Source organism: Phyllostomus hastatus, unplaced genomic scaffold (genome assembly GCF_019186645.2).
Source record: "Phyllostomus hastatus isolate PE091 unplaced genomic scaffold, TTU_PhHast_1.1 phas_contig_80, whole genome shotgun sequence".
In the NCBI taxonomy this organism is placed as follows: Eukaryota; Metazoa; Chordata; class Mammalia; order Chiroptera; family Phyllostomidae; genus Phyllostomus; species Phyllostomus hastatus.
Window position 1 is genome coordinate 23,906,555 of NW_025333960.1, and position 21,973 is coordinate 23,928,527.

The following is a 21,973-nucleotide window of genomic DNA, read 5'->3' on the forward strand; positions in this document are numbered from 1 at the left end:
GGCATATAATGACATAGATGTGAAAGCCTTTGATATGTTAAAATATTATACAAAACAGAGAGACTTATTTAGAGAATCTGAATGTTCAGACATTAAGAAGTTTGTTTTCCCAGGCCATGTTTAATTGCATAACCACTGAGCATAGCAGAGAAGGGGAAGTGTGTCTTCTGATAACTATCAAAGCTTTTTGTAAAACGGGGAAAACAGATTGTAAGTATAACGATGAAAGTTAATGTGTTTTTATGCTGAGGGTGTAAAATGCCTTATTAGAAGTCTGAATTGCATGTCATCAAGTAATTGAATCTTATGTTTAAGTACTGCCTTTTACCTGGTGAGATGCTCCCTAAGAGTCTTCAGCACATTGTCTGGTAATTCAGTATAAGAACACAAAGAAATTCATTTGGCATGACTGGAGACAAAAGAGGCATGTGGGCTTTCTTTATGCTATTTCTTACCTGGAAAGAGCCTGTCTACCCTGATTTCTTACATAGCTCCTAAGGTATCCAAAGGTTACAAACACAAATGATTTTGATCGGCTAGCAGTGTTTTAAAAATTCTCTAGTAAGTTGCCAATAATTCACCTGGAAAATAAAAAGATCTGGAGAAACAGATCTTAACTCCTGACATAATGTATTACAGCTGATAGCAGCCATCTCCCATGGACAAGCAGCTCCCCTGGCCTGCCTCACTTATCACTATACACACAGAGCAGCATATTAATTTCCAGGTTTTTATCTCTCTTTTGATAGCCTTTTCCTACTACCATAAGAACCAACGAAGAGAAACAGTCTTAAAATGTCTGTAGTCTAGTTCAGTCTTTTCTACCATCAATACATCAGGCCCCTAGGAAGTGCTCATTTAGAAAGGTGCTGAGTAAAGTCTCAGGGACAGACAGTATTCGTGCCTGATGATGAAAAGTACAGTCTATTCAAGAAATGTGCTTTGTGTCACATTATGCACTACAGCCAACAGTTCACAGTGGGGAGCGAGGGGAAGACCCCTGGTCTCATTGCAATGGTGGTGAGTCCACCCAACTGATGGAAATGTGTCATCCTCAGTGACACTGGTACCTAAAAAAAGAGGCAGAAAATCACTGATTCACAGGAAGCTAGAAACTGGGTTAAAACACATGGCTTAGAGTTTCTCTGTGATGGTTTCTCCTTGTTTATTGCAAATTCGGGATATAAAAACCCAACGGTGGTGGGAAGTGGGAGGGAGTGTGCTCAGGTTTCAGAAACAGGCTTTTCTGTCCACATCTGTCTGTCTCTGTTATATGACGAGGTCCTGACCCGAGGGTCCCATTTTAAGCCTTTTGATAAGGGGTCACTCTACACAAACCTCCTAAATTATACATCTTTACAATCCTGTGATGCTTTACTTACACAAATTACAACATGTAGGATAAGAATTACAAAGAGAATTACAGAGACTGAAGGCCATGCTCAAGGTTGTGGGGTTCATGGCCTTAACTCTGAAGATTAAGAAAGAAACAACCAACAAGAACTCTTTATTTGGTTCCTAAAACTCCCTGGAGAAAAAGTGGATCTGAAAATTCATATTATTGTCAACCTTTAGAATGTTAATTTCCCAAAGAAGTTTAATTTTCAAATGAAGGAAATTCTTGTTTTAACTAACTGAGAACATGTGTTATTCAGCAATGACCATTAAAAGTAGGCATGGAATTAGGGTTTTTAAAATATTAACACTGCAAGTAGTGAAAAGTAGTAACTCCCCCTCCCCCATTGAAAATGTCTTCGATGATCATATAATTCTGGGAGAGTTATTAGGAAGTTAGCAGATAAAATTCTGGTTCTGGCTTTTCTTGCTCAGTTCCACTGACTTGCAATAATTTATAATTGGCTCAGAAAATGATACCACGAATCTATCTTAAGGCATTTGGTTATGTGAAGTAAAATAAAATGCTGTACTGGTATAAATTGAAATTCTGGAATCCCAGGCAAAAATCTCAGAAAGCTGCATTGCTGGTAAAATCCATAGAATTGTGCAATTAAGTCTGTTTTGGAGAAGGATGAAAACATTCATTTAGTGTTCCGCAAGTATTTCAGGAATGCCTGCTGGCGCCGGATGCCACTTTCAGCTCTGAGAGTGCGAAGAAGGAAGCCGAGTTTTCCGCGCTGCCCTTCCCCTGTCAGCAAGTACGTCAGGTGCTTTCTCATGTGATGTTTCACACGCAGTGGCCCCTTGAACAGTGTGGGTGTGAACTGCACAGGTTCACTTACATGTGAGCTTTTTGCAATAAATACTGTGAATGCACTTTCTCTTCCTTACAATATTTTTAGTAGCATTTTTGTTTCTCTAGCCTACTTTATTGTAAGAATATAGTGTGCAAGACATATAACACACAAAATAAATGTTAACTGATCTTTTATGTTACCCACAAGGCTTCTGGTCAACAGAAGGCTATTAGTGGCTAAGTTTTGGGAGAGTAAAAAGTTATCGTAGATTTTCAACTATGCAGGCGGATCAGCACCCCTAACTGTCCCCCTCCTGCCACTGTTTTGTTCAACAGTCAATTGTACTCCAAGCAAAAATCCTTCTAAGTGGGTGTTGCACCATTTCGTTGATTCTAGCACCTCAGAGAGGTTAATGATTTGCTCAAGGTCACAGACTTAAGGAAGCCATATGGAAAGATAAGACAGAGACCACTAGACAAGCAAAATCAGTCAACAAAAAAATCTGCACCTTGTTGCCAAGGCCATTGGGAAGCGCCCCACAGAGTTTGCTGGGAGAGAAATGTGAGGGGGTTCAAGTGCTAGAAGGAAGTTCAAGGTGGTTATATTCATTAGGCAGAGGCCTGGCACTCTGGTCTGTGCGCAGTGGGTTGTTGGTTAAAACAGACCTCATGGGGTTTTATTCCGGAAGATCCAATGAGGGCCTGGCAGGGAAGGAGGGGAGGCTGCAAGCTTCTGGTCTGTTTTCAGACGTCGCTGGTGAGATTCAGCGATGCCACCCAAAGGCCAGCTCTGCTGCCTCCTCGCCCATGCTGGTGCAAGTGGAAGTTGTTCGTTTGTAGTAGCAAAGACAAGTAACTTTAAAATTCTCATTTAGATAAGATAAACATTTCTAACATCTCGAGATAGACAGAAATAAAAATACTAATATAAAAGTAAATGGACAAAATTCTGAAGGGAAAAAAGTTATCCGGAGAAAAGCTGACAATGGTACAAGTGAGAAACTCTTCAGACAGGCCCAGAGAGGAACAGAGGGTAGAACAGAACATTATTATCTCACCCTCCATCGCTGCTGGCATTCAAATAATTGAATAAAATAGTGATAAGATGCCAATACATTACCACAGGACTGCTGACAAGCAGCTCACACGCCCTTGCAAGCTTTATGTAAATTACATTATGACCTGATTTTCTTCCCAGAGAAATACAGTTATGATTATGACTATGTACACAGGAGAAATGATGTGAAAAACTAACTAGATTCTATGGATCATTAAAGCAACCCCCCCACCCACACAAAAAAAGAGAAGGTTTGCTAAAAACATTTCTGGTTTGAGTAATAAACCTACTAGAGATACAGTAACTTGGGGACTAAATAAGCAGACGAAGGTCCTCCAGTCTGTTTTCATGGACTACGTTGCACTTCCCACAGGGATGGTAGCTGAGTTCCCACGATGCACATTCTCTGTTCCTGCTCCCAAGGTTTTCTGTCACTGCTGCTGCCTCGTCACAGCCGCTTTTCAAATTCTGTGCTCAGGATGAGGAACGAGCCGAAGGTTCATTCTTTGGTGCAGATTATGGTTCTGCTTCAGAAACTGGTACCACTGCATTTTATCACAACTTGTTTCCCATTATAAAACTGTAACATGTTCTTTTGGAAAAATGCAAATACTATTTGATTAAATTTCATTCAACAGGATCCTTCTGAAGAGTCTCTTGGGTCACAGACATGGTTACTGACCTCATAGAGCTTTTAGTGTAATGTCTTTTAAAAAGACACGTTTAAAAATAATGAAAATGATATAATTGATTCTTGATTACAAAAGGTGTGGAATGTGAAGGTGGACGCAGCTGGGAGGTGTTGCTGGAAGAGGGGAGGACAGGGCCATGCAGGAACTTCACGACCTAGCGAAGTAATGGGGCTCTAGAGAAATGTTTGTCCTGAAATCCAAAATTATTTTTTTAAATTTTATTTATTTATTTATCATTAATTTAGAGAAAGAGGAATGGAGGGGGAAAGCTAGGGAGAGAAACGTCAACAAGAGAGAGAAATATTAATTAGTTGCCTGTTGTATACACCCCAACTGAGGCCTGAACCCGCAACCAAGCAGGTTGCCCTGACAGGGAATCGAACCGGTAACCTTTTGCTTTGCCAGACAACACACAGTCAATGCAGCCACACCTGTCAGGGCCTGAAATGTATTTTTATCCAATGTTTGCCATTTCCCATTCCTTCCAGGCAATTTGGTTATAGCCCTATAAAGATAAGCACATTTCTTTTACCCTTCCAAGGAGACAAAAAGGGTAGCCTTCTAAATGTAATTTTGATTCCACATTCTTATCCCCAGTTCCAAGTTCTCCTTAACAAAAATTAAAATTTCATTATTCAGACAAGATTAAAGTCATTCTGTCTTACCATGACCCATTATTCCATCTGGAAGGAAACCTAAAAATAAGTGATAAAGAAATGGCAATATGCAGTTAGGAACATGGTGACCGAGCATCAGAATCCTTTACTAGGTTATGTCACATCTTTTTTGGCACTTCCTAAAAAGACATTTTTGTCTCTTTAAGATAAATCCCCACATAAAGTTAACACAGCAAAGAAAGCATAGTCATACAATTTTAAATGATGGAATCTGAAATCATAGCTCTTTAATTCGAATCCTGGCTCTACCACACCGAACTGGTGACCTTGGCCTATGACTTAAATTCCCTGTGCTGATCTTCAGAGGATTCAACCTTCGGACAAAAAAGCTAATGACTCCATGAATGGAATAAGTCTATGGCAAGGGTCAACCAACTTTTTCTGTGAGGACCAGAAGGTAAATATTTTAGGCTTTGGGGACCATACGGTCTCTGCCACAGTATCTCTACTCTGCTGCTGTTGCGACGCGAACATAGCCATAAACAGTGTCAATAAGGGGCACGGCTCATGGCTGAGTTCCAATACAACTGTGTTTATAAAGTCAAGCAGTTGGTGGTTTGGCCAAATGGTAGAACTCTGACACCTGGTAACTTGGCACCCCCTCCCCCTCCACACATGCATACTGCTAACACATACTTGGCACCAAAACCTTTATCATTTCGTTACTGGGATATTGATAACTTTCCACTTGTCTAAAACTAAACATATGAAATAGGTGATTAGTCAAGAACAATAAATATTAAAATGAGTTACTTAAAATATTGTGTCCATTCACATGAAGTGACAGGAATAGCCAAAAAAGTCATGTGCAAATCATGTGCACATGAACTCTATCTAATGCCTAGAAAGTTTCCTTTTGTGAAGCCAGCGCCACTCTTTCAGAAACTAATATGAACTGGTGTTTGCAGGTGGGTGTGAAAAGATGAATAACTTGGGAACATAATTAACAGTATGCTTTAGCCAACAATAAAAATGTTGAAAGTGGTCTCTGCAGTTATATCCAGATTCAGCCATCTGTTACGTTTGCTTATACAGTACAATGATTTTGTAAAACAATTATTTCAAAGAATCAAATACACCGTGGTTAAATCAGACAGCGTCCCTCTCTGCTGGCGCAGAGACAGTCGGTTGGGTTGCTCACACTGGGGCAGGAAGCCTGCAGCGTGCCCAGGCTCAGGAGGAGATCCCAGGGCGCCGGCAGGTGGCTGGCTTGGTCTCACGGGACTTGCCTGCATCTGTGCCCATCTCTCCGTTGAGACATCCGGTCTGGATTTCATGTTTTACTTCCAGGTGCTCAGGTTATATTCCTGACTTAAAAAAATAACTTGGCTGCTCAGACTACTTCTCCAGAGTGTCAACATGTGCTCAATTTTGCAAACTGTGTTTAACTAATTAATTGGCTCTTATCCATTACCTGTTCTCAAACCAGATTATTAGTGGTCATCTAACAAGCTGTGCTAAGTGTCCAGCCTCACTGGTCCTAGTCTGTAGTGCCTGCCTACTGTAGACCAACAAGACGAAATGAAACATCTTTCATTTGATAGACCAACTAGACAAAACAAAACATCTCTCATATGACAGACCAACAAGACAAAATAAAATATCTCTCAAATGACCCCCAGCCCAGCATACTAGAGCCTGGCCTATCAAGTCACATGAACCTGATTTTGAAAACGGAACTTATAGCAGCATCTGCTGCATAGGGCTGCTGGGAAGATTACAGGAGACACGCAGACTAAGAGTGTGGCACAGTGCCAGACTCAGAGCAAGTATGTGATGGATGCTAACATCAATGAGTACAATGATCACTTCCTGAAGACATGAGAGATTTCACAGAAGGAAGGTGAAGTTGTTTGGGGTATACTGGTTTAACTAACCTAGACAGGCTTACCAACTAAGAGATTCAGGAAGAGGGCCCAATGCAGAAACATTCCATGAGTGTCTGCCGGCGTAAGCTGTTGTATATACTGGAATACACAGTGAATATGACAAGCCTTGCTTTCATAGAGTTTAAAGTCGGATGAGGGCTAGAAACAAAGCTCTAAATACAGGCAGATATGGGTGCTTGTGGGAGCCTAGAGCAGAGACATGACTTAGCCTGGGGCTACAAGAGAGGACGTCCTGAGATGAATCTTGGTGGCTAATAGTCAGAAGCTTGTGAAGACCATGGACTAGGTGTGAAGTGACACGGCACAGGTAAGATGCACAGGCAGCTTAATCCTACTGCGGTGTTAAAATGCAAAGTGGAAGAGCAAAGTGTAAGCCCTCACCACTCAGAGTCCTCACCACTCAGAGTCCTCCTCCCTCAAAGCCAGATTCTGGCTCTGAGGAACTGGGGGTTCTCACCCCATCTCAGGCTCCCGATCATTGCTGAATGGGCTTTCTGAGTCATGGAGATTCTGGGGCTCTCTCTACTAAAATGCTTAGACTAATTCCCACAGGTCACGCAAGAAATATAACTCATTCAAAAAGCCAACTGAAACTCAGACAGCAATTACAGCTGGATCTTTTGGGGTTTGGAACTCGGGTTCACTGAAAAGAGCTCCTATCGTGACCCCCCCCCCACTGAAATCAGCTGTGGACTCCCTCCATGTGCAGCGCTGAGCCCTGCTCAAGAGGACTTCAGCAGACAAGGGAGTTCAGGCATTCTCAAGGAAGGAAAAGGTGCCCTTCCTGGTGGCTGGTGAGTCTTATATAACTGTTTCTCATGCTCACACACTGTCCCATTCTCATGAGCTCCTGTGGCTTCCATGTCTCCTCTATCAGGAGTCCCCAACCGTTTTGACGCCAGGGACCAGTTTCGTTTTGTGAAAGAGCAGGAGGGGGGTGCAGGGTGGGGCTCAGAGCTAGAGCTCAGGCAAGCTTCAAGCTTCCCTGGCTCTCCCACCCACTGCTCACTTCCTGCTGTGGAGTGGGGGACAGGGTGGAGACAGGGGGTCTGGATGGTGACAGGGGGTTAGAGCTCAGGCGAGCTTTGCTGCAGCCTGGTTCCTAATAGGCCAGGGACCAGTACTGGTCCGGGGTGCGGGGTTAGGGAACCCTGTCTATGTTCAGGGAATCACCTTCTCTGGCATACTGGATGGGTGAGAATGATGCTGAGGGTCTAGCAACCTACTGCAGATGGGGTAAAATGCATTCTCATAGAATCTCAGGGGTGATTCTCTAAGCTCAAGTCCCTAACCAGGGCAGGGTAGAACTGACGTGTATGCCACTTCCAGGCCTGGCCCATACAAATACAAATCTCCAACAAGTCATTCTCCCTGCCCTTCTGTCATCTAGTGGTTGCATGTATGTATGTCTAGGGTGACCTTGGAAGCCCCCGGGGGAAGATGGAGGAGCCAGTGGCACTCCAGGTCCCTGGATGACTGTGTGGAGTAGAGCTGACCTCCTGTTCCCATCCCAAATTCCGGAGACCCGAAACCCAATCACTGCTAAGCAAGCAAGAAATACATTTCAACCAGGCTTAGGTCATTGAAATTTTAGAGTTTGTTACAGCAGCTAGCCTATTTTATTGTAACTAATATATCTGGCTAAATATACTTGTGGCTAATCCACTTTCTTTTTTTTTTAAACCAGTGCTACAGAAAATTATTCCATGGTTCCAGAGCATTACAGTACCTCTTCCTTGTAGAAATCTATTTTGTGAATCCAAAGCCTAGTGATTACTATTTAATTGAATTGGAGTCTGCAAAATCAGGTATCTATACAGGATAGGCTGATAACATAAATCAATAAAGGCAGCTTGGTATAAAAATTAGGAAGAAAGAATTACTCCAATATGCTTGCCCTGCTGAGAGAAAAGGCCTTTATTTAGTTTGCTACAACTGTTGTCATATCAGAACACAGGCCACATTGCTAGATCTTTCCATTTTTTGAGAGAATTGGGAGATCCAAAATTTATGTGAATTTTTCCAATTTTTATACTCCACAAGTTAAAATAAAACACAGCCATGGCCTTTGAATGAAGAGACCAGCAGTGGCCCTGGCTGGGTGGCTCCGTTGGTTAGAGCGCCATCCCTAGATGCCAAGGCTGAGGGTTGGATCCCTGGTCAGGGCACATACAAGAAGCAACCGATGAATCCAATAAACCGATGTTTCTGTCTCTCTTCCTTCCTTTTTCTCCCTCTCAAAAATCGCTGAAATAAATAAATAAAGAGACCCACAGTATGTGAACTGTGACTTTAAATGACATAAAATCCAGCTTTAAGACATGTCCCCTGAACCATCAGCATTGCTAGAAGAAACTAGCCAGGAGCAAGTCTCTGAAAACCAAATTGGGAAAGTCAGAGAGTCCTCGGTCCTGGAATATGAAACCGACTGAATCCAAGAGGTGCTGGGCCTTGTCTGAAGAGACTGAGAGAAAAATATAGCCAGCTGTGATGTTACACTCAGCAGCGGCAGTATGGGAAGACAGAGCTGGTACGCATGGATAATAAGGGCCCCGAATCCGAGAGTGATCAAGAGAAAACTGATATGGAATCTTTAAGTAGCCACCACACTTTCTGTCACAACCAGCTCTCACAGGCATCGGCTTTAATCTCTAATGAGCTGACAGCCTGTCGAGACGACAAGCCTGCTCTCCGTGCCACCACCACTCCGCTGAACCGCACGCTGTGGTCCAAAGGATCCCAGTGTCCGCTGACTGTCACTGTGACACCTCCTAACACGAATGGCGGAGCCTTCTTTCATGGGTCCTGAGTCCCCGCCGATAGGCCCAGACTCTGGGAGTGGAACATTTCCCCAGTCAAATTTTAGGAGCAGAGGAAGCTGTCGGATGTCCCTGAGCCTGCTTCAAAGAAAAGAGAGCCTTCTTTGATAAATTCAAATGACATGCTGAAAGACACTGTTTTAATTGCCTGGCTGAGACTAAGCTTTGCCAAGAATGGTACAAAATATGGTACTACACCATCTTCTTTGGACTCAGGTGGACTAGGGTTTAATCCCCTGTTTGCTACTTTCTAACAGTGTGTGCCTACTTTGCTGGACTGGGAGGAGGGTCAAAAGAAATAATGTACATAAAGCACTTAATGCATAGGGTACCTTCAAACAATAGTGTTTGCTACTATTATGGAGAATGAAGCTCCATAACGTCAAGGGGTTTAGGTAGAGGATGTGTAAAGTGAACACCAGTTAGTGTTGTAAACATAATGCATTCTCAACAAATGTTCCTTTAACATGAGAGAAATCTTCATTTAAGTCTTAAGCTTTAAAAAGGAGGAAGCTAACAGTTTGTTTCTTATCCTGGGGCTGGAAGGGGATGGTTGCACATTTGTCCTGGTTTTATCAGAGAAGCTGATATGCAAGGAAATAGATATAAAGATCATTAAAAGGGATACAGTATCTGCAGCCAGCCCCACTGGCCAAAAGGGCATCGAAGGACATTTACTAATGAGGGTAATTAAACATGACTTGATAACCACCAAAAGCCCTGCTGATTATGGCCGTGACGCAGATAAAGAAGAAACCTCACCCTTTTAAAAGAGACTGGACATTTTATACTGAAAGCGTCTGTCCAGCTGCCAACAGTGCTGTGAGGAAATAAAGGAGCAAGTCTGATGCTAGTTTCAAATATGGCCCAGCCTCACCTCCTGAAGTCCACACAGAGCAGACTACCTTCAGCACTGATAAAAGTCTACCACGCTGGAGGCAAGAAAGAAGATAGACAGGTGTGTTTGTTTATTTCTTTGTTTTTCTTTTCCTAGGCCCCTTTTGGCTATTTTGTTGAAGAAACTAGCAACCTGTGTTTTAGCACAAAATGTAAACAGATAGAGATGCTAATCAAGAGCAGGGAAGATGGAGAGGCCTATCCTAGCCAAGGATGCTTTGTTTTGTTTTCTAATCAGTTAGCTCTTTAAGAAGAATCCCTTCTCTAGGCAAGAAGTTGGGAATCCTGGCTATGGCTGCTTTGGGTTCAGGGTTATAGCCTTCCCCAGACAGCTCTGCAGACCCACCTGTGACTCTAACCATAGGCAGCCACCAACTACCTAAACTGACCCCTGAGATCTGCCCACCCTTTAAACCTGCTCATTCATTAAGGCTGTCGGCTGAGACTTCAAACTCTGTCTGCCTCCATTGGCACAGCCTCCATCCACATCTTGAGAGGTAAGACATATGATCCGTCAACTACCAGCCACGTGTAATAAAAATCAGCTGAAACTCATCTGGAATGCACCGTGGCACCAATCTGTTTCCCTGGCCCACTGAATAAGAGATGATGTCTTCAAATAAACTAATTAAAAAAGTATAAATGATGTTCTTGCTAAAAAGGTTTAATGCACACTACTGCATAAAAAGGGAATTTCTAACAGGTGACCATTCTATTTATAGAAAATAGAAAGTGTATTTCACAAAACTAAAGTTCTCAGGAACTGACCAGGATTTTAATATTTAAAGCAACCCTATCTTATTTAGAAAAGGGAGAAGCATTTGGAATAAATTCACTTAGAAAGTAAGAGTATTAACTGTTTTTTTTCTTCAGAAGAAGAGGTGAATGATAAAAATCCACAAAACTTTGAAAAAACGCTACATGGATTGAGTTGGAGAATTTATCCTAACAGATCTGAGGATGTATTAGAAAGCTATAGTAATGAAACACACAGTGACGCAGGAAGCTGGCCCGCAGACTCACACTTACATAACCATCTGCTGTATGTCACATGACCCACTGCAATGCAATGGAAAACGGGCATCTTTTTAGTAAATGGGGCTGGATAGCCACAGAGGAAGAAAACAAGAAAGAACTCTGGTCCACACCTGGTACCAAATGAATAATCCACTATAGATGAATCACAGATATATTTTGGGGGGAGGTGATTCATTACCCTGGGGTACATGAAGTTTTACTAAACAGGCTATAAATTTACAAACATAATGAAAAATTGATAAACTGAAATAAAAGCTTCTGTTTATCATAAGACGCTATCAGGAGAGTAAAAAGAAAGTTGCAGAATGAGAGAATATATATATATATATAAAATACGTTTATCTGACAAAGTACTGTTATTCCTAATATATAAGGATGTCCTACAAATCAGTAAGAAACAGACAACCCAACAGAAAAACAGACAAAAAGTTCACAAAGAAGGTATCAAAGCGGTAAGTCTGTGGGAACATCCTAATTCAGTCATACTAAGACACACACACACACACACACACACACACACACACATATGCTGAGTGGCTACAATTTTAAAAGATGGAAAATACTAAGTACCAGTGAGGCTGCCGGGCAATTGGGACTCACAGGCAGAGTCGGGGGGACTGTGCACCTGCGCGATCACTTCGGGAGAGTGGCAGGCCTGCACTATGGCTGCGCATGTGCACACTCTAAGGCCTCGGCATTCAGTCTCTGTGCACAGAACAACAGAAATGCACCCCCCCCAACACAAGAATGTTCACAGAAGTTTTATACAAGATACATGGATCAACTCAGATGTCCAAGTGTAGTAGAATGGGTAAATAAAATGTGGTTAATTCTTACAATAAAATAAATATTATTCAGAAGCAACAAAAATGAACTACGTCTCAAAACAGCATGGATGAATCTCACAGATATAATGTTAAGTAAAGTAAGCCAGACAGGAAAAGTACCTACTATATAACATCCAGTTTCATGATGAAATCCAAGCAGATAATGTTAATATATGGTGATAGAAATAAAAAAAATACTGGTTACTTTTGGCAGAGAGCATGCTACTTGGCAAGGGGTACAAGGGAAGCTTCTGGGTTGCTGGAAATGTTCCTTGTTGTTATGAGTGAACCTGTGTTGATATGAGTTAAACCTGTGGGAAGCCTTCTGCTTCTGGTTGGAATACAGAAAATCATGAGATTATAATTCACTCTCTGATGCCAAGAACAAGCCAGATAAGTTACTAAATCACAGATTTTTGAAATCATAAGACAGCTGAGGACATAATGAGATTTAACTGGGTGGGGGAGGAAGGGAAAAAAAAACCTGACATGTCTTTTCCGGGAAAAAGAAGACCCATACTGCTTTTGTCCCTGGAAGAGTGGTAAGATGAGGAAGAAAAAATAACATTAAATCGTAAAAGGACATATCACCCTGGCTTTGAAAGAGACTTAAGTGGCCCTGACAGACAGCCTTGATGGATTCGCATCCCGAGGGAGTCTGCGGCCACCACCGACTTTTCCCACCCGCCTGTACCTGGTGCATGAAAAGGTACACCATGGCTTGGGTGCAGGGCCAGAGAGCCATGCTGAGGAAGAAGTTTGCATTTCATAATTTCTCAAGAGTGGATGGGTGTGTGAAAACACAAATAGTACACTCATTAAGACGCTGCTGTAGGGTGGTGACAACTCTGACCTAAGTTAAGGTAGTGGCCTGGGAAATGGAGATAAGTGAATGGATTTCATGACCCATTTTAGGGGTGGAGGAGACAGAACCCTTGATGTAGCAGTCCAACACTGCGTATTTCATTCTGCTGTTATGAGGCAAAGATTGGAATGCATAAAAAACCCATCATGTAATTTTGTCACCATTTTCTATAATGAGAACTATAAATGGAAATCGTAACAGAGGATCAGAGATGGGCAGAGGCTCCTAAACCTGGACTAAATTGCCATTAAAAAAACCCACGAAAAACAAGAGGCTACAAAAGGGTGTCATGAGAAGACTGGTACTAAATAAACTAGCCACAGTTAACAATATAAAGAGAGTTCCAGAAAAATCTTCAAACTATCAGGAAAGTGGGTAAGAAGCAACATATTCATGCCCAAGGGTTTATCAGGTGACAAAGAAAACTTCAGAGGTCAGGAAAAGAAAAGGATGAAAATTTATGATGATAATATTAATAAGTCTTTTTAATGGGTAGGTTTTACTATTTGATCTCAAGCATCAAGCTAAGTGGATCAAGTCAATAAAGAAAGTAAGTCTTTCCTGAAATAACTACAATAAAATTTCATTAAACATTTTCTGAGAGGGGCGGGTGGAGGACAGATTAGGTGGCATCAAGTGCCCTAGGCCAGACCCTCAGATGCTGAGAAGTATCTTGGTTCTTGCCTCTAAGCCTCCACATCTAGCAGCTACCAGTTATGACTGGTGCCCTTTCAGTTACTGCTGTTTTTACTGAAGCTTCATTGAGTGAGGTTTAAGTTTATGCCTGGGAAATTATGCACAACGACATGAAACAAAATACCAGGAAAAGATTTATGAGATAATGTGATCAACATACATTTGCTAATCTTGAACACAGCTCAGGAAAGTGAAAAGAGAGATTGATTAAGGATTAAGCCAAACATGAATTTTAATATCCAAAGACACTTATAAGCAAGAAACTCTGGGGTATATTTGTAGAGCCATTTTAATTAGTATCCAAAACAGCTTTACACACAAGTCAAGTTTTCAGCAGACTTTAAATACTCTTCTAAATGAGAGGGTTGGGGAATACGGTAAACCAAGCATGGGAGCTGGAAGCTGAGCTTAGTTCTGGCTTTGCCAGTGCAACTCTGAGACCGAACTGTGCAATTTGCTACAAATGCAAAATGGAGACCTTTCACAGCCTGCCACAAAGATCAAACACGATGAATGTGAATGTGCTTTGTAAAACAAAAAGCGATGTATTATTTCCTCAAAAAAGTAAAGAGGGCAAAGAGAAGATATGTTCATGAAAATCTGCTTTCTTTAAGCGTATAGTCCTATTGCTAATGTCTACATAAATACCTAAGACAGCGTCCATCTGAATTAACTGAGGATGATCCAGGACCCAGGACTTCTGGGTACTTTTTCCTGAATGCCGCCCCTGACATTGGCATTAGTGAGTGGAAATGACGTAACTTCCCCCATTCCCTGAACAAGAATGCCACTCCTCGTGTCACAGTGATACAGAAGCTCATGTTATTGTGTAGCCAGATGGGAGCTTCAGCGTTTACTGGCCAATGATAAGCTAGGTACCATGACAAACATTACAGATACAAAGATGAACTACACATTTTCTCCAACTTCAAATATTTCTCGAGAATGTAAGATTCTCGAGGGCAGATAGTTGCTGGCTCCACCCACCTCTGTCTCCCCAAAGACTGTGACAGTCATTGGCAAGTTGAGTTCACTCAGTAAATATCTACAGAATGAAGAGCCTAGTGCTTTTTCTTCTATACACATAAATATCTAAATCTCAATATAAAAACTACTTTTATTTATATTTTGGATAGCCAATTAAGAAAAAGCTTTTTTTCAGTACAAACAGAATTGAGTTACATCCTAGGCTCCTTAAAATAATGGTAATGATTTTCTTACAAAATAAATATGACTTTGGACACTTTGAAAAAAGCTCAAGACATGTGTAGCACATGTTGGAAAAAAGTCACCAAGTGTTTAATAATGTGATAAAAGAAAGGAAATTTGATACCATTATCTGATCGCATGTGTTGACATTTGTCCTACTTTTTAGATTATATGATCATAACATTTTATTTTAAAGATTTAAAATATGGCTAACCTGGTCTTCTTCTCCTCCGCCTTCTTCATCATATTTTAAAATATTATCTCTTACATCATCTTCTGGATCAATTAAAAGTTGCTTGGCCTGGCGTTCCTTATCCCGGCGCTTCATCCATACCACAAACATCAGAACGAGAACTAAGGTAAAAGAAAAAACAGTAAAAAAGCATAACATTGTAATTTTTTAAACTTGGTCTATGTAACCATAGTCTGCAACACTAATAACTTATGTGGGTTGAAAATGTGCAACGCATCTCTTACTGTATTGTGTATATCTGGCCTCACTTTTGTCATGAGGGACCAGACAGAGCAAGACCCTGATGCTGGGTTTAGAAGGTGAAGACTGAGCACAGACCCTGGTGCCCTGTGCACTCACTGTGTGCACCCCTGTCCTCAGCTTCGTCATCTACAAATGGGGGCAATAACTATTTTTATCCTTTACTCGGGCGGGCGTGCTAGCAATTCTTACCCTTAATAAAATGCTGTGTAAATTCTAAAACAACAAACAACGGTATGTTAAATTGTTACTTGGTATTTAATTGCCGTTTCTTTCAAGTTGGTCAGCCATTATTATACTGCCCAGCTCAGGGAGAACTGCACTTCTCAGGGAGGGGAGGTGCTTGCTATGATGACTTGGGTGGTAAGTTGCAAACCGCTCAGCAGTTGGACCTTGAGGATTTTTTATTTCCAAAGGCTGGCGTTTTTCTACTGCACTATTGTGCATTCCCTTTCATATTAAACTGCAGGTTTCAGGTAAGAAGGTGAGGGGATTAGCCTGAGCACTGAAATAACATTAGGCCTTCATGCTTTACGCGTTTGTGCCAGGTTTAGAATCATAAATTTTCCGGAGGGTTGATGTTAAAATCAGCACCAATTCATCTTCCTTCAAATGCTATAGTCACTTCTTCATGACATAATCCATCATATCTAAGTCTTTCTTGATAAGGTTGGCATATATGCTGCATTTTAGTTGAAATTGAAACATATCCCTAAGTGCACATCTAGGAACGCTTTCTCTCTAAAATCTGGAGATATCAGTTTACATCCCGAAGCAAAAGATTTAATGACTCCTATTTGAGCACATTTTTTATTATTGGCCATAAAAGTAAATATCCTCCCTTTAAAGCCAGATAGATGATCTCATTTGCCATTGTTCCAGGGCTAAATCTAGCAAGTGGATTATTAGTATAGCATGCAGGTTTCAATTTATAGTCAAAGTAGTCTCCACACGGGAAGTAAAAAATGCTCAAGCTTCTATAGTAATTGCTTAGGATAAAAGGACAGAATTCTAAATTACCAGAACACTTGTAAATGGCAAAAATGTAAAAGAAATGGGCAACAGTTTCAAGAAAGTGATTGGTGTACAGCGTGATCGCACAATAAACTAAGTCCTGCTGCTCTTCAACAATAAAACACAGAGCCCGGGCAATTTATCCTTTTAACCTGCAAGCTTAGAAGTGGCTCCTAAAGTACTTTCCGGTGGTTAATTTCTTGCATTCCATTGAACCAAAAATTGCAAAGTATCTTAAAAAGGAGCTATTCCTTAATCTAGACTTGCTCTAAAGACAGAGAATTTATTGAACTGTGTAATCATTTCTATTATCAAATGTGCTACACGAAGTACAATTTTTCACCATTTTACGCAGTCCTTCAGAAACAAATACCTTGATCCTTGCATGACTGGAGCAGGCTGCTGACTGTGCTTTATATGAGGGAAAGGAAAGGAAAGTAATATACTTATTTTCCTAAATCATCCACTGTGTGCCATAAATTCATACTCAAATCATAAGATACATGCTCAAAGTCAGGACTGTCTAACATTTTTCTATAAAAAGAGTTGGCTACGGCTCCCCAAGCTCCTGGCATCAGAAACAGCCACAGGGCATGGAAGACTAGAGCTGGCTGGGTGTGCCTCGAGCAGGCCCGTGCATGAGCAGTGCTCAGGGCTCTTCTCGCTTCAAAGTGGACTTGGCGGAACCACGTATGATTGGCAATAAAATTCTTATCGTTTTCATGCCAATCGGGTCAAAGAGAGTTGTTAAATTACTTTGAAAGGCAACGATAATAAGTTACTTTGCTAAACATGCCAGCAGCGAAAAGAGATAAAATGGAAGAGTCGAAGAAAGCACTTACTGAGCAGGATGATGATGCAGAGCAGGATGGCGATGATGGCCCCCGTGCCAAGCCCTGCACCCACGATCCTGTCTACATCTGTGCAGTCCCCATTGGAGTCACACTGGCAAACCTTCACACGGAGGATGGAGCTGTTTGATTTGGGAGGATTGCCTGAATCTGTGATTATGATCGGAACTTCATATATCCCAGCCTCGAGAAATTTTATCTTTAAATTAAGCTGAGCAAAATCACCTATGTAAAAAAATACAGTTTGATAGTTAATACATGATATGGTGAAACACATAATATTTTCCAGAATGTATGTGCTACCGAATAGTACATATAAAGCAGGCTATAACTATGCTGCATTGCAAAGGCGTTTTTGACTTCAAAGGCTTTGATATCTTATTTAAACTTTAAGTAGCTTTTAAAATATATTTAATGAGGAGATTAAAAAGCACCTAAAATTAACTTTTTGTTCCAGGCTTCAAAATCTCTCAACTGCATATATATTCAAATAATTAACCTGTTCTTACCATTAAGCCGAGTGATGGTCCAATTTCTCTTAATAGTCACTGGAGACAAAGGAAGATCGAAAGCAAATGGTCCAGCATTCGGATCAATGTCATAATCAAGTGCTGTGATGTTAATTGAACTGGGGTCTGGCGTTTCACAAGTCTCTGCCTCTTTAGGTAACACTTGAGGGGCATTGTCATTAATATCAAGTAAATAGATCTGCAGTGTTCCTGTTCCACTCATAGGAGGAATTCCTTGAAAGAAAGAAACACCACAAACCAGTGCCGAATAATTCTCTTTGGTGAGCCTCAGTAACTGTGAAATTTTCGAAGCCTCTAGCCTTCTTCCCCTTATCATTGCATAACCTTGGACAAAACTAGTTGCCACAGCACATAGGCAGAATGTTTCACAACGGGGCTGCTTCTTCCTTTCCAGGATGACCCTGAGCTGCCACTGCTGGCGAGCAGGAGCCAAGCGCGGTGACAGTGTGTGGCCCTGCCGACTGCTTTTTCACACCTCCCTGCCCTTGCTGTCCGTGACCCTGGGCCTGGGGCCCACCACGTTCCTCCAGGCACTGTGGGGGATGTGAGAGATACTGAACACCAGGCTTGTGATCTTGTGGACTCTACTTTTGATGGAAAACCAAGACATGAGCATGAAAGAACACAAGAATGCTTTGAAAGCTCAAATACAGCTATGAAATATGGAAATAGTCTACAGATCCACAAACCTCATCTTGGGAAGAACACCTTGGAGAGGGGGAAATGACATTTATTGATGAACCAACTACTTCCTTGAGAAAGTATAAGGTTGCTCTATACAAGGAGGGGGCAAAAAGCATTTATTTATAAAAAACTGTGCATTTATTCTTACATATTTAAACTTTGGTCACCTTCAAAGTACTGTTTGAAGCAATACACCTATAGTGACTTTTTTCCCATTGCTCAAAACAGTTTTTAAACTCGTTGATTTTGATGCCTTTTCATGTTCTGCTGTGTTTTTTTTTTTTTTTTTGTTTCACCGCTTCCATATCAGCAAAACATTTCCCTTTGAGGACTTTTTTCATCCAGGGAAACAAAAAAAGTTGCTTGGGTAAGATTTGGTGAACGGGGAGGGTGGGGCAGGGTGATCATGCTATTTTCTGTTCAAAAACTGCTGAACACTCAGCATTGCAAATCGCCCCTCATGAAATGGGCAAACATGGTTAAAGAGTCTCAGAAAAATTCACTGAAGCAGAATGCAGCCTCTCACAACACCACCACTTGGTACACTGATACAGATGGGTTCTCAGAACACCCATTAGCAGGGGAAGCCTGTACTATAAGGGGACTGCTCTCCAGAGGATAATTTTGTTTTTTGGGGTCCTGCCTTGTATATTTTATTCCACTGTAAACTTAAGAGGTAGGTTCAGACAGATGAGGAACCCAAGTCTCTATAAACTACACATGGTCACACACTCGTAAGTGGCAGGGTTGCTATTAAAGATTGTTGTCACTGACCTCAAATCCATTTTTGTGACACCATATAATGCTGTCTCTGTCACTTCTTGTGCAAATCTAGTCTTGTGATTTGGCCTATGTTATATTAGAAATATTTATAAATGTATGTATAGTAATTCTTCAATTAACATCATCAGTAGGTTGTTTGGCTTTAACAGTATATAACAAAACCAATTTTACCACAAGCTAAGTGACATAAACATCTCATTAGTATTATAGTGAAAAGATGTTGAACAAAACAATATTATTTAAGAGCCTGCTGTACTATAACAGAAATACTATGTTATTTGTAAACATATTTAATTATATACTTTATATATTATATAAATATAACAACAGAACTATGACCATCTTTGGAGTAAGGCTGTACACAGAGACACAGAGGTTTAGGTGGCCTGCCCAAGGACAGGTACACAGGAAGCAGCACAAATGCATGGCTGAGGAGGGGACAAGCGGCAACCTCCAGGGGAACATGAATGGTTCTGAGGGCAGAGAGAATCACCGTGAGGTGTACAGTGGTGGGATGGAGGCCACATTCTCCCGCCACTGTGACCACTAGGGTACTACGCAGTTCCAGGAACTTTCACATTTATCATCACATTTAATATTACTTGACTCTCATAATAACTCTATATAATATGCAAGCAGCAAAAACAATTGATCAGTAATGAAAGTAAGCCACAGCAAGTACAGGAGGTTGCCCAGTCACTGAAGAGCAGAATGGGGCTCCGCATCCAGCCTCGTGAGTGAAGCCAAGCGCATCTGCCAAGCGTCACGGCGACAGAGATTTAACTGCATGTATCCAACACCCTTCCAGTTTGAAAACAGTCCACCCCAGTGAACAAAAGAATTGTAACTCACAACCAACATGCATACATCATTTTATAGCTCTTTAAACTGCAACATAATGGAGCGAGATCTATTACTTTAAGTTCTACCAGGAAGGAAAGCTGCCACTCCCACACGGTGGGAGAGCCTGAGACAGACACCGACACTGGGCTCCGATGTGCCACGGCGGAAGCTGTGTCTCCCCAGTTTCAACTCTCAGTATTTGAATATTAGCTCTCCTATTGCTAAAGATAAGAAAAATATTGCTTTGGCTCTGTCACCACACAGATTTATGACAGACAATGATCTCATTGAATCTTATTGTATAGGATTCGGAAAGGTTCATTGAAACTGCTGTTACCAAAAGTGTTTCATAGGCAGCATCTCTCAATGGCGACCAGCAGAGTGATGCTTACTCTTTTTATTTGATGCTAATGTGCAGAGTTGAAGACTAAAAGGGTTTTAAAATATGATTTGTGATTCAGTTTTGAAAGTATTAACACATAATAAAGATATTTATTTGAGTGTTTAGTTTGTGCCAGGCACTGTTTTGAAAACTTGATGTGTACAAGTCATTTTATCTTCCCCAACACACTATGAGTCAGGTGCTGCCACCAATACCCTTGTTTAACAGAAAAGGGAAAGGGGCAGATTTAAAACCTTGCTGCCAATCCCACAGTTAGGAAATGGTAGAGCTGGGTTCTGGACCCAGGGGGCCAGGTCTTCAAAGCCTACACTCTTAAACACATATACTAAAAGCTAACAAAGCAAACAAGTCCAACACCAGGTTTACAGAAGTCACTTTTATCTTACACATTAAAAAATGTGCTACCTTTTAATCTCAACCATTTGGAATCTACCAAAGGCCCAGAAAAAAATGGGCTAAACTAGGTGTTCTCAAACCAACACACTAAGATTCACATACTCAATGATCTCAATTAGTGCATGGAATGAAGTGTTTCCCCAGCTCATGGCAGACTAGAGGCAGAGCATTAGAAAGAAGAGAAATGCTGGAGACAGACAAAATTGATGGCAGCAGCAAAGGAAAGAGACCACCTAAAAAAATACAGTGCCTGGGCTACTGAGGACAGACGCAACCTGCAGTAATGAGGCATCACCACGCAGCAGGGCAGAAAACCACACAGCTTTCTAATCACAACACTGGGCTACTGTGGTGGGTGCATGGACACTATGAAACACATAGAATATGCCACAGAAACCCCAGCAGGAATGGAAAATAGAAGTTGGGGCCTTAGAGGAATAAAGGCCAGTTTTCTAGACAATTGGGTTTCAAAGAAAACCTCATTCCTGATGATGCATTCACGAGGAGGCTCTCCTCTCTTTAACAACACACAGGATAATACAGTGACTGCATTCAATTACGTACCATTGTCAGAAGCAAGGAAAGTAGCATTATATATATTGTTTTTCACATTTGGTGATTCTCGGTCCAAAACAGCAATTGTAGTTACTTGCCCATTCACAGGATCTATTTTTAGCCAATTGGCAGGATCAGATAATTTTGTGTATCTACAAAATCAAAGTGCAGTAAGTTTAATTTTTTTACATGAAACTTAAAAAATAAAGCCTAATTTACTGGTTTAGTTCCAAATGCAACCAGCCCATTAACTTAAGAGTTTTGCAGATGATGGCTGGACATACATCTGTAACATGGACAGTATTTCTGTGACAGTGGCTCTGAGAGGCGCATGAAGGCTGCATATGGGTGGCTATGCAGGGAACACTCAATAGGTGTTTGAGGGGGAAGACAAGGAGCTCAGCCTCTCTACCATGGGCTCTGTTGGATTTGACAGATCTCATTTTAACCTGCTGTCTATCTAGCTCAGTGCATGGCCACGGTGCCAATACAACAGCTCAACTATCCCTTCTGGGTAAGTAGTAGACTTAATGTATAGGACTGAAGAAAACTGTAATTGAA

The 21,973-nt window shown here is 41.3% G+C and overlaps 1 protein-coding gene across 2 annotated transcripts in view; it reads right to left on the minus strand.

The window, feature by feature from the left end:
• Nucleotides 1-21,973, minus strand: part of CDH2 (cadherin 2) — a 207,462-nt gene that overhangs the window by 12,852 nt on the left and 172,637 nt on the right. For both annotated transcript variants that reach the window (XM_045849643.1, XM_045849644.1), the window contains exons 11-14: nt 21,422-21,564; nt 17,728-17,961; nt 17,210-17,443; nt 15,075-15,214 (exon numbers count right to left, since the gene is read on the minus strand). In XM_045849643.1, coding sequence (XP_045705599.1) covers nt 15,075-15,214; nt 17,210-17,443; nt 17,728-17,961; nt 21,422-21,564 — 751 coding nt within the window. The remainder of the gene's footprint in view (nt 1-15,074; nt 15,215-17,209; nt 17,444-17,727; nt 17,962-21,421; nt 21,565-21,973) is intronic.